The sequence below is a fragment of the Scatophagus argus genome, chromosome 1, assembly GCF_020382885.2.
Source record: "Scatophagus argus isolate fScaArg1 chromosome 1, fScaArg1.pri, whole genome shotgun sequence".
Taxonomy (NCBI): Eukaryota; Metazoa; Chordata; class Actinopteri; family Scatophagidae; genus Scatophagus; species Scatophagus argus.
In genome coordinates, this window is record NC_058493.1 from 1007894 (window position 1) to 1028120 (window position 20227).

The 20227-nt window shown below is 40.1% G+C and overlaps 1 protein-coding gene across 1 annotated transcript in view; it reads right to left on the reverse strand.

Moving 5' to 3' along the window:
* Positions 1 to 1668: 1668 nt before the first annotated feature.
* dok4 (docking protein 4) overlaps positions 1669 to 20227 on the reverse strand; it is a 52203-nt gene continuing 33644 nt past the window's right edge. Inside the window, exons 3-9 of the mRNA XM_046385851.1 lie at positions 15387 to 15494; positions 13849 to 13963; positions 11390 to 11509; positions 11014 to 11203; positions 8300 to 8438; positions 7671 to 7776; positions 1669 to 7426 (exon numbers count right to left, since the gene is read on the reverse strand). Coding sequence (XP_046241807.1) covers positions 7281 to 7426; positions 7671 to 7776; positions 8300 to 8438; positions 11014 to 11203; positions 11390 to 11509; positions 13849 to 13963; positions 15387 to 15494 — 924 coding nt within the window. The 3' untranslated portion in view covers positions 1669 to 7280. The remainder of the gene's footprint in view (positions 7427 to 7670; positions 7777 to 8299; positions 8439 to 11013; positions 11204 to 11389; positions 11510 to 13848; positions 13964 to 15386; positions 15495 to 20227) is intronic.

Genomic DNA, 20227 nt, shown 5'->3' on the forward strand with positions numbered 1-20227 from the left:
TCACTTCACTTACCGTGCAATGACCTGTAGCATGTAAGAACTGAAAAACTGCTTTAAGTAAAAGCAGTAGCACTCCAGAAGAATATTCCCAGTCACTGACACAATAATATGTATGCAGTTATAAGATTGTGAATATGGATGAATCAATGCATGCAGCTGCCGCAGGCATACAGCTGGGAAGTTTAGTCCAGCTTGGTTTCCAAAATAGTGGTCAAACTGTTCCAGTGGGCTTGAAGCATTAATTAAATAAAACCACCTGAGAAGTTAAGAGGAAAAATGTGTCTCTAGTGGAACTGGAAATATGTTACATATTCAAACACTGGGGTGCAATGTTTTACTCACTCACCTTACATTTTACTGGCACCTTACACTACCTCTACTTTATTTTGCACTACATTACACTGTTTACTGTTGTATATATACTTTTTTTATATTGTCTTGTACATGTATTTTATATATGCCAGTTTTTATTTTGCTATTTTTAACATTTTGTTTAGCTTGTTGTGTGTATTGCTGCTGCTGCACTGCAATTTCCCATCCTGGGATCAATAAAGTATATCTATCTATCTATCTATCTATCTATCTATCTATCTATCTATCTATCTATCTATCTATAAACCAGACACTGCGAGGGATCAAGTTTGGAAACCTCTCAAATGTGTTTTAGAAGCTTGTCAATTTTTTTTATTCAAAAATGCAAAAATAACAAGCAAATACAGTTAGCAAACACATGTGCTACAGTAAAAACAATATTTCTTATGAAATGAAGTGAGTAGAAAGTATCCTGGATCTGCTGCCTCTCATCATTCCATCCCATTTCATCATGTTACAGTATGTTCTCTACAGCAGGGTTTTATCTACCAGTCCTTTGCTTGGTATCTTAGAGTCTTGAAAACAATGACAGGAACACGACAAACTGTCACACTTACTGTGGAAATATTTATTCAGTTACAATGCTGATGTTATCTGTCCTTCCTCAGACATGGGGAGGTCCATAGTGGTTCATTAAAAAGAAACCCAGAAATGTCATCTTTTTAATGGAGAAGCTCTCAAATTTTCTGCACTTAACAGAGAGGACAGGAAGAATGCTAAAATATAATGAATAATGAGATGGTAATGTAAGCGTATTTTAATGGCTTAATTTTTTACAGCTTTTTTTTTTTTGCTTAATCTTAATGCAGTATTTACAGTAATATTACTGTAAACTGTCTATGCTCAGTCAAAGAGTCAAAGGTCAAAGTTTTCATTTTTTCCACCATTGCTGAAAGTCATTATGTAGTCATATTTTCAGTTTCATTTGACTTTACATGTAAACATGAGATCAAACTTTCACATAACACCTATGTTGTTTCTGCAGGCCTGTTTGCAAACACTCGCTTACTTAAACAGTCAGGAGACATAGTACAATATAAGGATTAGAATATAATCAGAAGAATTATTTTGAATCCCTCTTCTGGTAGATGATTAGCTGCTAAATGCTCCATGGTGTTCACCATCTCGTCTTTAACTGTTAACTGCTGTTTCTTGGTTGATTTTTTGATTTCTTCTTCTGTGCTGAACAGGTATACAGTGTGTTTATCTGAACCTTTTCACTGAAAACAGCTTCCTACTACTGCAAGTTCATGAGAGTGGTAAGACTGAGTGTGTCAGTGTCTCAGAGTGACCCAACACCAAGTTCAACTCAAATTGTTTCTTAAAATGTCCAAGCACCCAGACTATTTGTTTAGGGTTAGGAAAAGGTGTCGGGGGTGTGTCGCGTAGTCCGCAAGAGTGCAACTGGAGCCCTGTTGCAGTTACGGTACAGCTACCATAGATTTAGAGCATCTATACGTAGGGTGGCCACACGCTCTTCTATTTAGAGGTGAGCAGGTGAGTCAAGTATGACATCTAATGGTATGATTCAATATTATAGGTATTTGGCTTAACATCAAGCCGGTTTGAACATTTCTATATTAGCCTAAACCTAGTTTAAACACCATGTGAACATAGGCTACAGAAGCAAAGAATTAAATAGAAAGCTACACTCATGAGTAAGTCATTGACTTTATTTTTCTAAAAAACAAAACAAAAACAAAAACAAAAAAACATGCCCTTGGTGCAGATAGTGTAAATGGCTGAGAAGATTTTGCTATCCATCACAAAGCTAAGGGAAGGTCACAGCCAATGATGAGAGCTCACAACTGTTACCGTGACAACACCACAATCACAAGCACACACTATCACTGTCTAGTGTTTTCAAAGCAAGCTAGAGGAACACCTTCAGCACTGTCATTTTCCATCCTTTTCCAAGTCATTTCCATTAACCACCTCTTTCACTTAGGAATTTGTGTCATTTACATGCGGAGTGGTGATTTATAAAGCAACATCAAAAGTAAAGCCACACCTGCCTCAGTCAATTCAGCGTCTTTCCAGAAAATTCTGTTTTATAAAAGCGCTTTGGTCAGTCCACCTCTCTAACACGGACTGAATTATCTCAACAAATACTGGATGGATTGAAATGAAGTTTTGTTGACTTTCATGGCCCCCCTGACAAATCACAGTGAGTTTAGTGGTCTTCTGACTTTAATGTAGCTTCAGCAGCAGGTCGCATTCTTGCTTATTCAGCAAAATAGCAAAATATGAAAATATACTGGATGGACTGGCACAGACATTCATAGTGTTCAAATCATGTATCCCACTGATGTTGGTGATCCACTCTAGTGCCAACAGCAGTACAGACAACTGTGTTCATGATCCTTTTAATCAAGTGACATCATCAGGTCAAAATTTCAATTTCGAATACCTACAGTATGAACGACATTCCAATCACCTGCAGCTATCCTTTGTGTTTAGTGTCCAATATGCTAATCTGACACAATGAAATGGAAATAACCTGCTAACCACCAACAGGTTAACACCGTAGTTGTGAGAATGACAAAGTACTGATATTAGTAATTAGCTCAAAGCACCACGGTTCCTGTGGTCTTGTTTGCTTTAGGATATCCAAGTAAATTAAATTAAAGGTATGTTTGGCCTGTGGCAGTAGCTTTAGTGAAAGCAGACTTTTCCCCATTTTCTCTCATGCAAATCAACGAAATTAAAAAGATACCCAGAAGTACCACTCTCAAAATACTAGAAAGGCAGACAAGCAAGTACTTTCACCATGCAAAGGCTAGTATGTCTCTTATACAAACGAAGTATCATGAGTAAACTAAGCATTTGTCTGCAAATGTTATTATTTTTGGCCTTGTAAATAAAAGACAATTATTGTGATGTTGCATCTTGCATTTTTTTTGCATCAATCTTCAGCACTTATAAGTCCAAGAAAATTCAAAAAGCTCATAATAAGATGTGGAACAAAAATGAGTGCACGATTAAAAGCAGAGTACCGTAACAAATTGTGCTTACAGGAGAGTTCATGGATTGTTGGTTCACCTCCACTTGTCTGTTTGTAGCAGTTAGCAACAGACTTCCTGGTCTGCAATATGCTGCTACATGTTTTCCTTTCCTTTGTTTTGTTGAAGCAGTTTTGTTTGATTTGCTGTATTATTTTCTTCCTAATTATCTGTTTATCTTTAGATGTGTGTTTTCATTATTAATGGCATCTGTGCTTGAGGTTCAGATTTGAATTTTGATCTCAATAACTCAGAGTTGCCAGTTTAATCCTGGTTCAGTTTGTTGAGCTAATTCAAGACAGAGTTTTCACCACTAGCCCTGCTGGTCTAAATCTTTTTAATGAGACACCTATCTGTAGCATTCCTCCTGCTACAGGTTCCTTACACAACAAGAACAACAGCGCAGCACAGAGGACATGATTGTAATTAATCAACAGCCAAAGTGACCCACACTGTGAGAGCAGACATTGCAGAAGATAGTTAATGGGTTCTTGTGGTTCACTCAGGGGCAGATTTATGTGCAAAAGGCCATGCTAACAAAGTGTGGACCGGCTATCTTCTGCTCGATCAACATTAAAAGCGATGAAAACCTGGTGTCTGCATTTTGAATGCACACATTTCAATAATAATTCCGCATTTTGCTCTCTCTTTCAATCTCTCTCTCCCTCTCTCTCTCTCTCTCTCTCACACACACACACACACAGACGTTTTATATGAAATAAATAGCAATAGCCTACGTAGACCCAAAATGCTAGAAAAAAAGGAAGAAAAAGAAATAAATTACACAGTATGTAAGTAGACAATGCACATTTTCACAGAAAATTACATAATGTAAACAATCAACAAATTGCTTAGCCTTGTCCTGTTAAAATGACCTAAAAACACTACAAAACACAAGTGGTACAAGGATTACCAGCATTAATCAAACTTACTCAGATCTAGATATGAGGCATTCTAATGGTGCAAAAGGTGGTCGGTGTGTTCCCATATGTCGCATTACTGTGGAAAAATCTCTACTATCAGATTAACAGTCTTAACCCCTTGTAATAGAATCAAAAGGCAGAACGTGAGTTAATAAAAACATGAGTCAACTTCTTCTTTTTCTGTCAGTCTGTCCTTCTTGGCTTATCATTTCTCTCCCACCACTAGCTCACCTCTAAAGTTCCAAGGAAATTAATAGCGAAGCTCTTTGTCAGATAAATAATATGTAAAGTAAGAGGGAGGGGCAAAGGCAGTAAGTGAAGCTGTGGTGATGAAAGGGTGTTTGTTCCCTGTCTTTCCGCTTTGACAGCATTCTTAAATGCTCAAACAGACAGATTTGAGGTAAGTAGTGGGAAACAGATTACTGTGGTTAGAATGTAAATAGATTATCCTAAGAATCATTCACACTATAGTGCCACAAAAAATATAGGCAGATATATTTCACCCACACAAGGGTCAAACATGATTACGATGCACTTTAACGATAAGGTGATAATATAATCTGATCAATCCTACATTCATGGGAAGACTTTCACCTTCGAAGATGCTGATAATGTTACATACCTTTGTGAATGAATTATTGAAGGATGATTCTGTTTTCTTACATCTTATTTTCATACTTTTAACCTTGTAATATCTCGCATTTTTACCTAGAGCCACAATTCATCTTTAGCATCAACATTATCAGCCTGCAACAGTTGCATGCAGCTTCATAACTGAGGAGTTTGAACACGGAGTGGAGCAAAAACAACTTGCATCTAAATGATCAGAGAACATTTTAACCACATTATCTGGAACACATAATTTTTGTTTTGCAAATTGCGTGCTCACACCTATAACAGAGTTCTGCTTGGACCTAAAACCGGGAGCATCGTCTAGCCCTTATCCATGTCCGTCACTCAGACCTGGTCACTGTCCTAATGCAACACATTTCTGAGGCTTCCCTCACCTTGCATTTCTCAAAATACATGATACACAGAAGCAGACTACTGAATAGTCAGAGAGAGAAATAAAGAAAATAACCAAACCCAAACCTAACCCTGCACAACAAAATGCCCCACACCTCCAAGCCGAAACACACCCCTAATTTTCTCCAGTGCGTTCAGAGTTTCCCATTTCAGTACTTAAGGTTTTGTGACTCTAGTAAGAAATAAGCTATGAGTCAAACATTAATATCTGTCATTCAAGCAGTCAAAGACAAACACACTGAATATCAGTTATTGGCAGTTTAAATCCAAATGTATCATCAGTATTGTGTCCAAAAAATCCGTATTTGTTGACCTCCACATTATAAGCTCCTCTTCCACCTCTAAACATGCATGTGGCTATTAGGAAGGGTAATAGGTTACATCCCAGAGAGAGTCTGAAGTTCTGAAGGTGAATATCCAGTTTAGCACAAGAGCCAATCCATAAAAACATATCAGTTTCCTTCCATAAGTCAGAGCTGTTCAAAACCTCAACACAGTAAACAGATGCAGTGACTGCAAAGTCACATTAATTATCAGCTAAATCAAAGGCATTGATCCAGACACACAGATACGGCAAAATTATCAAGTGTTCTTCAGATAGGTGGGTTAGCTGGCATGGGTACACTGGGAATTTTCCACTTGGGAATGCTAGGTGTCTGTATATTTCCAATGATAGTACAGTCCATGTGGTGCCATTACAGCACCATGCAGTCTGAATCAATGCAGTATTTAGTCTGACAGGGACAGGGTGTTATTGATGTTAATCCAACAGTCATTTGGTCCTCCAGCCTTCTACTAAACCATGTAAAGAAAAAAAAAAAAACTGGAAATTTGGAATTCTGCATATTCCCCATGAAAAAAAAAAACAACCCACCACCAAATCATAGTTTTGTTTGTAAAGGCCTTAGCATGCTTCAAATGAACTAGGTTCTACAATGTGCCATCAAACACATCGCAAAAGTGTTTATACCTGTTCCACATTCAAAAGTTGTTTACCATCAACAGTTTTGCAAAGGGTTCCTGAGCCCATGTAGTAATATCCTTTATACAACCGTGTATTTAACGAAGTAGTGAACCTCAGCCCATCCTTGCTTGTGAACGACTGAGCCTTTCGAGGATGCCCCTTTCGCACCCAGTCCTGATACTATCACCTTTTGCTAATGAACCTGTTTACCTGTTCAGTGCTCCAAACTGGTGCTGTGTGAGCACTTCACAACTTTCCCAGCCTTTCATGCCACTGACCCAACTTGTTTGAAATGTGTCGCTGGCATCACATTCAGCATAAGTATAGATTTTCAAAAATCTATTAAGTTGATCAATTAAAATATTAAATATAATTGTCTTTGTACTAATTTCAATTAATCACATGTCAAAAAGGATTAGCAAATCATCACATTCTGTTTTATCTTTGTTATACACTGTGTCAAATATTTTGGAATTGTGGTTGCAGATGGTTTAAAGCATACTGATAGCTCTTAACTCTTGTATTACTAATCATTAATTGATTTGTTTTTTAAATTCAGTTTATTTATATAGTGCCAGTTCATAACAAAAGTTATCTCATGACACTTTCCAATTAGAACATGTCTAGACCAAACTCTTTAATTAAATTTTGGAATAATCAGTAGGCAATATATGCCATTCTGCCAGTCAGAGTTTCCCAGTATCCCCCATTTATTGTTGAATTGTGGGGCTGCAGTCACATAAGGAAATAAAATTTCCTTGCAGTCTTGTGTAAAATTTAGTTTTATCTTCCTGTTTTCTGCAAAGATGAGTGGCTGGCTAATATTGGTCCCTTTACAACATCTCCCGTAAGGACACATTTAGTTGGGCTGTAAAAACAAAGTAAGGAGGGGGACTGTGTTTATTTCAGTCAATTTTGTGTGCCTTCATACAAGAGAGTATGCGTCTCGTGTCCCCATCTTTTTCACTGTCCATGTCTTCCTCTGTGTGTGTGTCACTGTCCAGGGTACGTGGGGTAGTGTGTTGAGGAGTGTGTGGATATGTGCAGCTGGGACTGTGCATGTGTATTTGTCCGAGGCAGCGTGGCATGGTGGTCAGGAGACAGGTGGGTGGACAGCAAGTTGTCTTCTGCAGCATCACCTATAGACAGAGCAGAAACACACCTGTTACCGTAGCAATGTGTTAACCTAAGGATTTTTTGAGGAGCAGGCAGGTGTGTGTTTTTTTCACTTCTACAGATCCAGGCTATTTTCTTTCAGACTTTATTAAAAGCTATGCTTACCATGTTAAATCTGATGTTATATGTTTGAATTACACATGTAGTATACAGTATAATGCTTATAATAGAATGAACGGACAAAAATGCCTAAAGCGTGTGGCCTACCACTGCCTGGTTGGTTTCCGGTGATGTGGTGCCAGTAAGCGGATCGCGGCAGGATAGCAGTGGGTGTACAGGGGTAGGAGCCAGGCTCTGAGCCCATAGACATCAGCTGGGAGTCATACACACACAGAACATCATGCATGTTAAGAAAGAGCACGCGCGATTAGCAACTTCAACAAATTACTACAAATAACAATGTCTACAAATACTTTTGTCAATTTCTATCACTGAATATTATGAATACTGAATATTTGTAACACTACTAAAAACACTGCAAGCAGCTCAATGGCGTCCACAGTCACTAGAGAGCTGACGCATCTGGATGACATGTATACCATTTGTTGCAGGAAGAAAATGTACCATCAGGGACATTACTACCTCAGGTCATCACTTACCTACAATGCTACTATGAGGATAGAAATTGATTACTATACTTACTATACTAGATACTTACTAAGTATAGTAAGCATTTTTTGAAAAAATAGTTACTGCAATATAACTTAAGTACTGAAGGTTTTAAAGCTAAATTTTTACACACATCCCTATACAGGATTACAGAGTAATTAAGGATCCAGTTAATATTGTACTTGTGTGTGTGTGTGTGTGTGTACGGGTGATAGCCAGGCTCTCACTCTGCTGTTTTTCTCCATTTCCAGTAGGACCTTCTTGTGCTGCTCTGCTATGGCCATTGTAGAGGAGTGAACCCTCTGGTAGATCTGTTCTCCTTCTCTGGTCTGGAAGGTGTAGAGGCCTTCACCGCTGTCACATATCCTGTATACAACAGCAAGTCAGCAAGTCAGTGTTCAAAACAGCAGGTGCTGACATACTGACCAATGCAAGGAAATCTTTAGCTCACAAAAAAGTGAGCTGTTAGAGTTGAGCATGGCTAACTGGAAGCGGGAAGAACAGAGTTAGCTGGAAGAAAGACGTGGCTTTTGGAGTGGATTTACCAGTACTTAATGATGGTAAGAGAGTGATGGAGAAAAGATGTTTGTAGCTTGCATTGGTTGGTTATGAAGATTTCTACGGCATGACGGCGTTTCATTTAAACGTTGCACATGCCAACTACTCACTATGCTGGCAAGACTGTCAGCTATGAAAAGATTTTAGAGAAGGACATCATTGCAGTGGGTTAGGAAGGTGAGGAAAGTCTTCAGCTTTCTTTGTTTTATTTTTCATCCATCCATCCATTTTCTATACTGCTTATCCGTCAGGGTTGCAGGCGAGCTGGAGCCTATCCCAGCTGACTACGGGCGAGAGGCGGGGTACAGCCTGGACTGGTCGCCAGTCAATCGCAGGGCCAACACACAAAGACAGACAACCACACACTCTCACACTCACACCTAGGGGCAATGTAGAGTAGCCAATTAACCTAATGTGCATGTTTTTGGTATTGTGGGAGGAAGCCGGAGAACCCGGAGAAAACCCACGCAGGCACAGGGAGAACATGCAAACTCCACATAGAAGGGCGCAGACCGGGATTCGAACCTGGAACCCTCTTGCTATGAGGCGACAGTGCTAACCACTGCACCACCATGCCGCCCTGTTTTATTTTTCAATTTAATTTAATTTTATTTAATTTAATTTAATAATCCCAAGATGGGAAATTACTTCTCTGCATTTAACCCATCACTGATTGAAACACACACACATGCAACTTGCAGTGAAACACACAGGAGCAGTGGGCTGCATCAAGCGCCAGGAGAGCATATTGGGGGTTAAGTGCCTTGCTCAAGGGCACATCAGCCGGCTAATGGGGGAGTGGGGACATTATCACTGTCATCTGTTATGCTGTCACTCATGATTCCACGCCCCTCTCAGCTGATATCATGTCCTAACCAGATCAGGGCCAAAAGTGTGAAAATAAAAACTAAAGAGAAAGTGACTGAAAGTCACTGAAACGAAAAAATTTAAACTGTAACAAAAAATTAGATGTGAATCCCACCCGAAAAAAAGAATTTCATAAAAATCATACTTAAACCGAAAAAACTTTTGCTACACTTATAGTTAGTTTGAGTACAATGTTGCTCAAAATCAAAATTTTAACTTTCAATTTCAAATCTAGCTCATTTTAATTTTGTGTCTGTTAGATTTTAGTAAATGCACATTACTGTGTCCATGTTATGAGGCAAATAAATGCCAGCTTAATGAACCTAACAGTAATCTAACTTTACAACATTACAGACAAGACAGTCTTTGGAAGCGGTGCAGCATAGCATATCCACAGACAGAGGGCTCCCTTGCTATTTGGTCAAGACTTCTCTTTCTCTCTCACACACACACACACAAACACACACACACACACACACACACACACACACTATTATCTGCATTCTGACCCAGTCATAGCTCGTCAGGTTGTATCAAAGAGAAGGCAATAAGGAGGTCTGACCCAGCATTGATTCACTGTCTAATCTATTCAGTCAATCTCTTCATCTTCATTGAGGCTCAGCCCAGCACAACTAAGCTGTTTGCATGTGTGTGTGTGTGTGTGTGTGTGTGTGAGACAGAAAGAGAGAGACAGACAGACAGACATATCCTTGGACTGACCGTAAGATGGCACACACACACAGACACTCTCTTTATCTCTCTCTCTCTGGTAACAGACACTAAGAAAGGATGACTGAACCACAACACCATGGCTGGTCAGACTAGAAGAGTGCTACATTAGTACAGTACATTTACCATCTATATGTATCGTTATTCCTAATGCTTCCCACCAGGCTGGTTTCGCCACAAAATAATAAGTGATAAAATTAGAATTATTATGTGCTGAGGATGAACTGAGGCGTCTCACCGTCTGAGGAACGAAGCTGCTTTGTAATCTGATGGTGGTATGAGCTGTACAAAAACAAAGTTTACTTTGTTCCACCATTGTCATATTGTAGTTATTAATCTTACATAGCCACAAATATATTACATATATTATCTCATTGCTATGCATCCTAAAAACAACTGTGTTTACAAAGAAAAACAGAAATAAAAATACATTGGTTCTTCTTTGGTTTTTTCCAAAACCCCAGCAGTGGTGATCATCCTACTTTCGTCAGCCAGAATCAACAATTAATGAAAGTTACTTGTAGTTTAGACTTAGACTTCACTTTATTGATCCCTTTGGGATGACTCCCTCAGGGAAATTGAATTTCCAGCATCTCCTAAAGCAAGGAAGCAGCACACAGGGAAGTTTACTAAGCTGCAAAGGTGCTTTCAATACTCATGCTGTACCAAAAGATGTGTTGTCCAAAACTTGTCAATAATTGTGTGTGTGACCTTTATTTATCATGGGACAGTCATCAATCAGACATCACCCCCTTCCCTTTCCCAGCCATCCCGTTCCTGGTCTCACCGTCCGGCTTCGAAGGTGAAGCGGGTGGCATCACGTCCATAGCGCCGCAGAGAGCACAGTGGCCAGGTGACCAGCTTGGCGCGAGGGTTGTGAATGTCCCACAAGTAAATGTTCTCGTGGGTGATCTGCATCATGCACTCCCCATAGATGTCCAGGTTAGGACAGGGGAGGAGGAACACGCTGAATCGCTCTGGGGAGACCAAAGAATGATGAATGGAATTACGTCAGGCAATAATGTTTGAGTTGCTTCAGAAGTATCAGCAGGAAAAAATGTTGTTGCTGTTGTGATTTAGTGCTGTTACATTGCTCATTGTTATTCATATGAATGTCACTTGTCTGTGACAAACCCTTGTGAAATATTTTGTGTGTGAATTACCTGTGTGTTCACACTGCATTCCAGCAGCCAGGAGGTCGGGCTCTCCCATGCTGATGTCATTGAGCCGTGTACCCAGACACTCGATTGACAGTGTCTTAAACCAGTCCTCTGCCTCCAACTCTGGAGAAAGACAGAGATATCAAGAGAGTGAGAGAAAGAGATGTTACAACAACTAAAATCAAGATCCGTCTTAAAAGTAAGAAGACCAATGTTGAAATGGTATAGCTCTACTGACAGATTTTTTTAAGCTAAATGGATAGTTTATTATTCTAATATTTACAATTTATTCACATTGCAATCAGTTTTATCACTCTTATTATAGTGTAATGAACCAGTTGTGCTGGGTGAAACAGTTATTGCGGCAGAGCAACTGGTCAAGGGTCAGGAACAGTGGCCTGTTCTACGGCTGTAGTGCAAGTCAGACTAGGAGGAACACAACATAACCTACAATAACATATGCAAAATGACACAAAAAATTTATTTTGCACTTCTTGACATAATATTAGAAATAGAAGTTTGACAAAATAATCTCATCTCAGTATGTACAGCAATCTGTGCTCAGCTTTCTTCTTTTGTCTTGACTTCCTCTCAAGTCTCGCCATCATAGTGATGATGCCAAACTTTTTCCATCCACACTGGACTCCAATAATACCTGTGCTTACTAACTGTATCTGGCAACCCAGATGGCAGCTGGAGATGCACACAAGTGCTGAGTGGATGAAACTGATGTTCATCAAGAAATGTGTGTTTTTGTACCAATTAAACAAAGGGTATATATGATGTTAATCTGTGACTTTTAGAGGAGTTAGTGGGTGTTCCTTGAACTTTTGGACAGAGCCAAATTAGCTGTCTTCATACTAAGTTAGACTAAATATGTCCAGACTCCAGGACTGCACTTAAAATATAGGCATGGGATGGATATCACTCTTCTCATCTCACTCTTGAACAACTAAGTGCATGTCTGCAATTGCACTCCTGGGTCTGCCAAGAACAGCAATAACCCCTGACTGCATCAACAGTACACTATATAGACAAAAGTATTCAGACAGGGGCTGTTTATCAGAGATTGGGCTAGGCCCCTTACTTCCAGTGAAGGGAAATCTTAATACTTCAGCACAAACCACTGTTGTGCGATGATGTGCTATAAAAGGGTTTTAGCTGTCACTTGAGAAAGCATCATGCCAAAAACAAAAGAAATCAGTTTAGACTTGAGAGAAAGAATGTTTGATGCTCACAAAGCGTATAGGAAGGATATACAAAGTTATCACAGCGTTTCCAAGTGTCAAGAACTGCACTGAGCAGAGTATCATCAAGAAATTCAAAGAGAGCCACACAGTACAGTACAAGCCTGGCAGATGGAGGAAGTGAAAAATTTCAAAGACTCAGGAAAAAAAAAACTAATGAGAGATGTGTCTAAAGACCCCAGAACAACTGCCAAAACACTAGTGAATGACTTAGCCAAGTCAGGAATTGTAGTCTCAAAGAAGACAATCATTAGAGGAAAGGAGTGAGAGGTTGCAGGCCAAGAAAAACTCCATTTCTGCAGAAGAGACACCTTCAAGCCAGACTGAAGTATGCTATGGACAACCTGGAGAAAGATTATGTACACTGGAAGCATGTCCTTTGGTAAGATGAGATGAAACTAGAGCTCTTTTGGCCATAAAGACATTTGTTATGTTTGGAGAAACATAAGAATTCATCATCATCACAGTGAAACACGGTGGTGAAACTATTATACTGTGGGGATGCTTCATTGCATCTGGAACTGGGAATCTCGTCAAGGTGGAAGGAATCATGAAGAAAGAAGGATATGTGAAAATTCTGAAAGAAAACCTCAAGCAGTCAGCAGCAAAACTGGGTCTAGGTCATTGCTTCATCTTCTAAAGTGACACGACAAACATACATCGCTCCTGGTAAAGAACTAGCTTCAGGAGACCAAAGTGAATGTTACTGACTGGCCTGCACAAAGCCCTGACTTGAATCCCACTGAAAATCTGTGAGGTGAACTGAAGACCAAGGTCCATGCCAGAAGGCCATCACATCTGGAGGAGCTTGAGAGATTTGCCAAAGAAGAATGGGCTGGGATTCCTCAGGAGATGTGTCAGAGACTTGCTGAAAACCACAACAAATGGCTGCAGGCTGTTATCCAGCAAAAAGGATACACAGTTGACTATTAGCATCAGGGGGGCTAAGAATTTTGACCCTTGTGGTTTTTGGTTTTTGTGAAATAATCTTGTTTTTGTGTGCAAAGTAAAAAAATTATAAGCATCCAAAACAAAAGTTCTGAAAATTCTTTGCACTGTTTACCAGCACTTGGGAAATACTGTACTTTTAAAAAATGAAATTTTCATAGAGGAGGGGTAAGTAAGTCTCCAGGAATTGAATGTAAGTCTATGTAACATCTGCATCGGGCATGAAAACCTACACTCTGTGTGTGTGTGTGTGTGTCCATGCATTACCTGATTCACAGGTGAAGGTGCGTGAGGTGTCGTCTGGAAAGACAATGGCCACTGCCTGTCGCTTGGTATCTCGAGGCAACCGTGTGACATTCTTGACGTGGCTAATCTCTGTCACCTAGGCAACAGGTTAAAGGTAAAATGGTTAACAAAGTGGAAATCAGTTCTGATAAAACGAGTGGTTATTGTTTGATAAAAGTGATGACACCCCAGAAAAATCAGATTGTAAGAAAAAATTGTGACGCATTAAAATGTAGCTTATTGTTCAAGCTGAAATGGTCACTTGAATAAAGATTGAAAGGATGAGCCAACTTGCTAGTTCACTGGAATGGAGAAAGTGACACTTCTCTCCTGAAGATATTTGAAACTATACAGCACTTTTTCAATCATTCAGATCATTTTTGTCCACATGGCTTCACAGAGTTTAATGAAGCTGTGTGCATGATCAAGGTGCCATACTGCATTGCTCAAACGATACTTTGCATGCATATCTGACATATCCAAGATGTTTGATTTGAAAAAGAAAAGTGTAGACCCTGCACAGTGAGCCGCTGGCTCTACTACACCTTACTTCAGCTGGCTCACATTGAGCTGTCCAGCCCCTCCTCCAGCAGTGGTCCACCAGCTCCTGGTACTTGGACCATTTCTGTTCATTTGCCTCCTCCATACAGACCCTTCAGGGAACTGTTAGCTCTAACAGTATCGCCCTCCTTAAATTGAGTGAAATAAGCACCACATCTGGCCTCAACAAAGATGGCACAATGTGGGGAAACTTCAGTTGCCTGTTCCAGTCAACTCTGAGATTCCAGTCTGATGCAGTAGTGAGCAGCCCTACTGCTGTCCTGGGCTGTGACTGTGGCTGCTCTCCAGCCTTGATAAAGCTAATGGTCCTACAGCTGCAAACTTGCTTTTTGTTAGTTAGGGTTTTGGAGATGTTATTAGCCATTGTTTATCACCATCCCACTGGTCCATTCCTGTGTGAGATCCACCTGGACCTCCACCAGGATTGGATGCCATCTGTTCTTTCCCTGGGCCTTGCCATATTGAGTATTTTGTTATTTGCTGTGTTGTTTTAACTGTGTGCTCCTCTTGCCTCTATGTGAATGGAGGCCGATTACCCTCCTACTTTGCACTATGCTGGACTGTCACAGTGTGTAACCATCATCTATGCTTCTAGGTAGATAATGGTTGCACATAGTAAATACAGGTTTTATGTCGTTCACCAGGGTCATTCCCTTATGGTGACTTTGGCATGACTTTGACACATTGGTGAGGTACGGTCTGATTATTACCTTCTCGAGAGGTGGGTATGTGTTGTGTGTGAACCCAGTGGGGCATATCCTACCTTGGCCTAAGACCTGATAATCCCATGGTGTGATCAGACAGAAAGTGAATCACATTTTGAGAGGAGAAATAAATTTTGGCTGTTTGGGGCAAATGTTGAATAACACAAGAATGAACAGGAATGAATTTGGAATCAAATTATACCCTTCTCTCTCTCTCTCTCTCTCTCTCTCTTTCACACACACACAGACCCCTACCTTAGGACAGGCTCTGATGTAGGCAGACTTCTCATCAGGGTATTTCTCCAGACGACGAGGTCCTTTACTGGACGACTTCTTGAACACCAGCCAGCAACGGCGATAGATCTGTCATATACACGCACAGAGAGAGGATGGAATTCATTTAATAATCAATACTATTTTTATTTCGGTCAGAAACAGTGGATTGATCATATTTAAAGGTAATTATTGTGTGTTACGGTTTTGTTTAATTTTTGTAGTTTGATAATGCATTCACAAAAGTCATTTTTAAGATTTGAGAAAGTGATAAGTGATAAAATTGCTAAAAGCAGGTCCAACAAGGCAACAAGTATGAACAGAAAGAGACAACCAAACAGGATGTAAACAAGGTGACGTTTTTGTAGGATTATCTTAAGAACATATGTGGTTAAACTGAAAGTGAGCTCCTCAGTTAGGTCACTAGCAATCACCTTTATTAACTACAGTAAGTATGTTAGGTCAGCAAAGAAGTCTGCAAACTGTGATGGACGTCAACTTGCTTTCAACTCGTCTGATCATCTGGCTTATGTTGGTTGTCATTTTTTAGTTTCAAACTTGTGAGCAGCTGTGGCTCAGGAGGCAGTGCGGTTGACCGCCAATCAGAAGTTTGATGGTTCAATCCCTGCAGTCCACATATTGAAGAGAGACAAGACACTGAATCCCAAATTGGTCCTGATGGTGGTGTGCTTGTCTGAATAATTCAGTTTCAATTTCAATTCAGTTTATTTATATAGCGCCAATTCACAACAAAAGTTATCTCATGACACTTTTCGATTTGAGCAGGTCTAGACCAAACTCTTTAATTAAACTGTAAATACAGAGAGCCCAACATTCCCCCTTGAGCAAGTACTTGGCGACAGTGGCGAGGAAAAACTGCCTTTTAGAAGGCAGAAACCTCGGAGCAGACCCCGGCTCAAGATGGGCGGCCATCTGCCTTGACCGGTTGGGTTGAGAGAGAGGGAGAGAGAGAGAGAGAGAGAGAGAGAGAGAGAGAGAGAGAGAGAGAGAGAGCAGGAGAGCAAGAGAGAGAGAGAGAGAGCAAGGGAGAGAGGCAGAGGGGGTGGGGTGTGAGAGAAGGAGCACACAAGCAGAGATGCATAGCAGCAGTAATAATACCAGAAGTATCGGAAATGTAGATAATGATAATGACAATGAAGTATACAGAAGGTATTATGGTGATTTTAATAACAATAGTAGTAACAATAATGGTAGTAGCTGTACTGAGTCGTAACAGATTTAAATCAGATTACGACTAAACAGTAGTAATTGCAGTAGGTTTTGAGCAGGACGACAGCAGGACCGCAGCAGGAGGTCCAGTCATGATCGCTAGGAATCTGTGGGACAAGAAAGCACAAGGACTCCAGGGAAGAAGTTGAGTTAGTAATATGCATTAATGGGACATGAATGTGTGCAGAAGGAGAGGGAGAGGAAGAAAGAGCTCAGTGCGTCATGGGAGGACCCCCGGGTAGTCTAAGTCTATAAAAGCATAACTAGGGGCTGGCCTCGGCCAGCCCTAACTATAAGCTTTATCAAAGAGGAAGGTTTTTAGTCTACTCTTAAATATAGAGAGGGTGTCCGCCTCCCGGACCGAAACCGGAAGATGGTTCCATAGTAGAGGAGCTTGATAACTAAAGGCTCTGGTTCCCAATCTACTTTTGAGGACTCTAGGAACCACAAGTAGCCCTGCATTTTGGGAACGCAAAGTTCTGGTGGGATAATAGGGTACTATTAACTCTTTAAGATAGGATGGTGCCTGACCGTTCAGGGCTTTATAAGTGAGGAGGAGAATTTTAAAATCTATCCTGAATTTTACAGGTAGCCAATGTAGAGAAGCCAGAACAGGAGAAATATGATCTCTCATGCTGGTTCTTGTCAGTAGTCGTGCTGCAGCGTTCTGGATTAGCTGGAGAGTTTTTATAGATTTATTGGGGCAGCCTGATAGAAGGGAGTTACAGTAATCCAGTCTAGAGGTAATGAATGCATGGACTAATTTTTCTGCATCTTTCTGACTCAGGATGTGCCTAATCTTTGCGATATTGCGGAGGTGAAAGAATGCAGTCTTTGAAATATTCGCTATGTGCGAGTTAACGGACATGTCCTGGTCAAAGATAACTCCTAAATTTCTTACAGTGGAGCTTGAGGCCACGGCTAAGCTGGCAATGCAATATCACTGCATAATTTGATTCTAAGGTGTTCGGGGCCCAGAACAATAACTTCGGTTTTGTCTGAATTTAGAAGTAGGAAGTTGCTGGTCATCCAGGTTTTTATGTCTTTAAGACATGCCTGAAGCTTGACTAGCTGATTTGTTTCATCTGGTTTCATTGATATGTACAATTGTGTGTCATCCGCATAACAATGAAAAGGTATGGTGTGTTTCCTAATAATATCACCAATGGGGAGCATATACAGGCTGAATAATATTGGCCCAAGGACAGAACCTTGGGGAACTCCATGACTAACTTTTGTGAGTGTGGACGATGTATCATTAACATGAACAAATTGAAATCGATCTGATAAATAAGACTGAAACCAGCTTAATGCAGTTCCTTTGATGCCAATTAGGTGTTCCAATCTGTGCAGTAATATAGAGTGGTCAATGGTGTCAAATGCAGCACTAAGGTCTAACAGTACAAGGACAGAGATAAATCCCTTGTCTGATGCCAGGAGGAGGTCATTTGTGACTTTGACCAATGCTGTTTCTGTGCTATGATGAGCTCTAAAGCCAGATTGAAAATTTTCAAATAAGTTATTATTTTGAAGAAAGTCATATAACTGATTGGCGACTGTTCTTTCAAGGATCTTGGAAAGAAATGGAAGGTTAGATATTGGTCTATAGTTGCTTAAAACCTCTGGGTCAAGTGTGTGTTTTTTAAGGAGAGGTTTGACTACAGCTACTTTAAAGGACTGGGGCACATAGCCTGTTATCAGGGACAGATTGATCATGTCTAATAGGCAGGTGCTAAGTAAGGGCAACCTTTGAGAAGGTTGGTAGGGATGGGGTCTAAGAGGCATGTTGCTGGCTTGGATGAATATACGAGTGAGTATAGCTGATGGGGATCAATAGGTGAAAAGCAGTCAAGATGATTATCTGTTTCTAGTGTTGGTTCTAAGACACTAGTGTTTGATGTTACATCAGTACCAGCTGAGGTCAGTAGGTGTTGAAATTTGTCTCTAATGTTTAAGATCTTGTCGTTAAATAAGGTTATAAAGTCATTGCTGCTAAGGGTCACAGGGATACAAGGCTCGATAGCACTATGGCTCTCTGTCAGTCTGGCTACAGTGCTGAAGAGAAACCTGAGATTATGCTTGTTATCCTCAGTTAATTTTGAGTAATAGGCTGCTCTGGCAGTCCGTAGGGCCTTCCTATATAATCTGAGACTGTCTTGCCAGATTGAGCGAGATTCAGTAAGTTTGGAGGAACGCCATATCCTCTCAAGTTTTTGCACGTTTTGCTTTAATTTGCGAACCTCTGTATTATACCAGGGTGCAAGTTTCTTTTGCTTTATGAGTTTCATTTTTAGCGGAGCAACAGAGTCTATCGTCGTCCTTAATAAGCTTGCAGCACTGTCCACGAAATGGTCGATTTGAGAGGGATTATTGTATTGTTCACTAGTATGGGGACATGATACTGAAGTTAATGACAATAGAACTGCTTCTTTAAATTTAGCCACAGCACTATCAGATAGGTACCTAGTGTAGGTATGTGAATAGTCATCACTCCTGATAAACAGGTGGCAACATGCATGGCCCCCTCTGCCACCAGTGTATGAATGCTTGGGTGTATGAAAAGTACAGTCCATTTAACATTTAAGATCACTCATGTCACATTTAAAGAAGTGAAAAGTGCACTTAATGCAGAAAACTGTATAGTAACCTTGAAAACCTGAATCTGAACACCGAAACTTAAGAAAACACACGTAAGCAGACAAATATAAGCAAGTCAAGAGAACTTCTACATGAATTTGACAAAACATGCATTTCGAAAAAATATACTGCAAGGTGTGAAAAAACAACCAAACTGAGAAACACTGTAAGCTGCACAGACAGAAAACAACATAAATGAAATAAAAAAATTCAATTTCTTCTGTGAAACTTGCAGCCTGTCCAGGTTTTGTCAAACTGTTGAAGACATTTTCTAAACTTGCTTGTGTTTTTTTCTATTAGCATGTTTCCTTAGCAGTAGCAGTGCATTGAGTTTTCAGGGCCATTGTAGGATTGTGAGTCACTACTAGCAATCCAGTTAACCCTTGCCAAACATGTGATCTGCCAAATAGTTTTTTTTTTCTCTAAAGAGAACAATATATGCAAATTAATTCAGTTGTAAAACTCATCTAGTCATGCCTTTGTGGATCTCTGTTTTAGCTCCTCAGGTGTTTACAAAAGCTTAGTTCAATAAAAAGGGTAGGGATGGGAGAAAGAGTGAGAAGTTCAGTCCCAGTCCCTATTGGACATGTACAGAATATCAATACTTTTCCACCTGTACCTGCTTTGAGCATGAAAGGCCTTTAGAAATTAGGATTGCTGCCTGGACACTGATCCATAAAACAAAATTTTCTGTCTTCTGTTATCACAATTATGAAGTTCAGCTGGTGCTGATGAAGGCAGCAATTCAAAGGCTTGACCAAGAACACAAATATGATTATTGATGGACAGAATGGCTTGTCACGAGGATTCAAAAATCAAAAAGTCAACTTGGACGCCTGAGCTTGTGGTAAACTACAATACACTATTCCACTGTGCAATTTATTAGCCCATGTGCGACTGCTGCTTGTTATCTGTTGTTGTGTGTTTTTGTTGTCTTCTCTTGTACATAGTGTTTT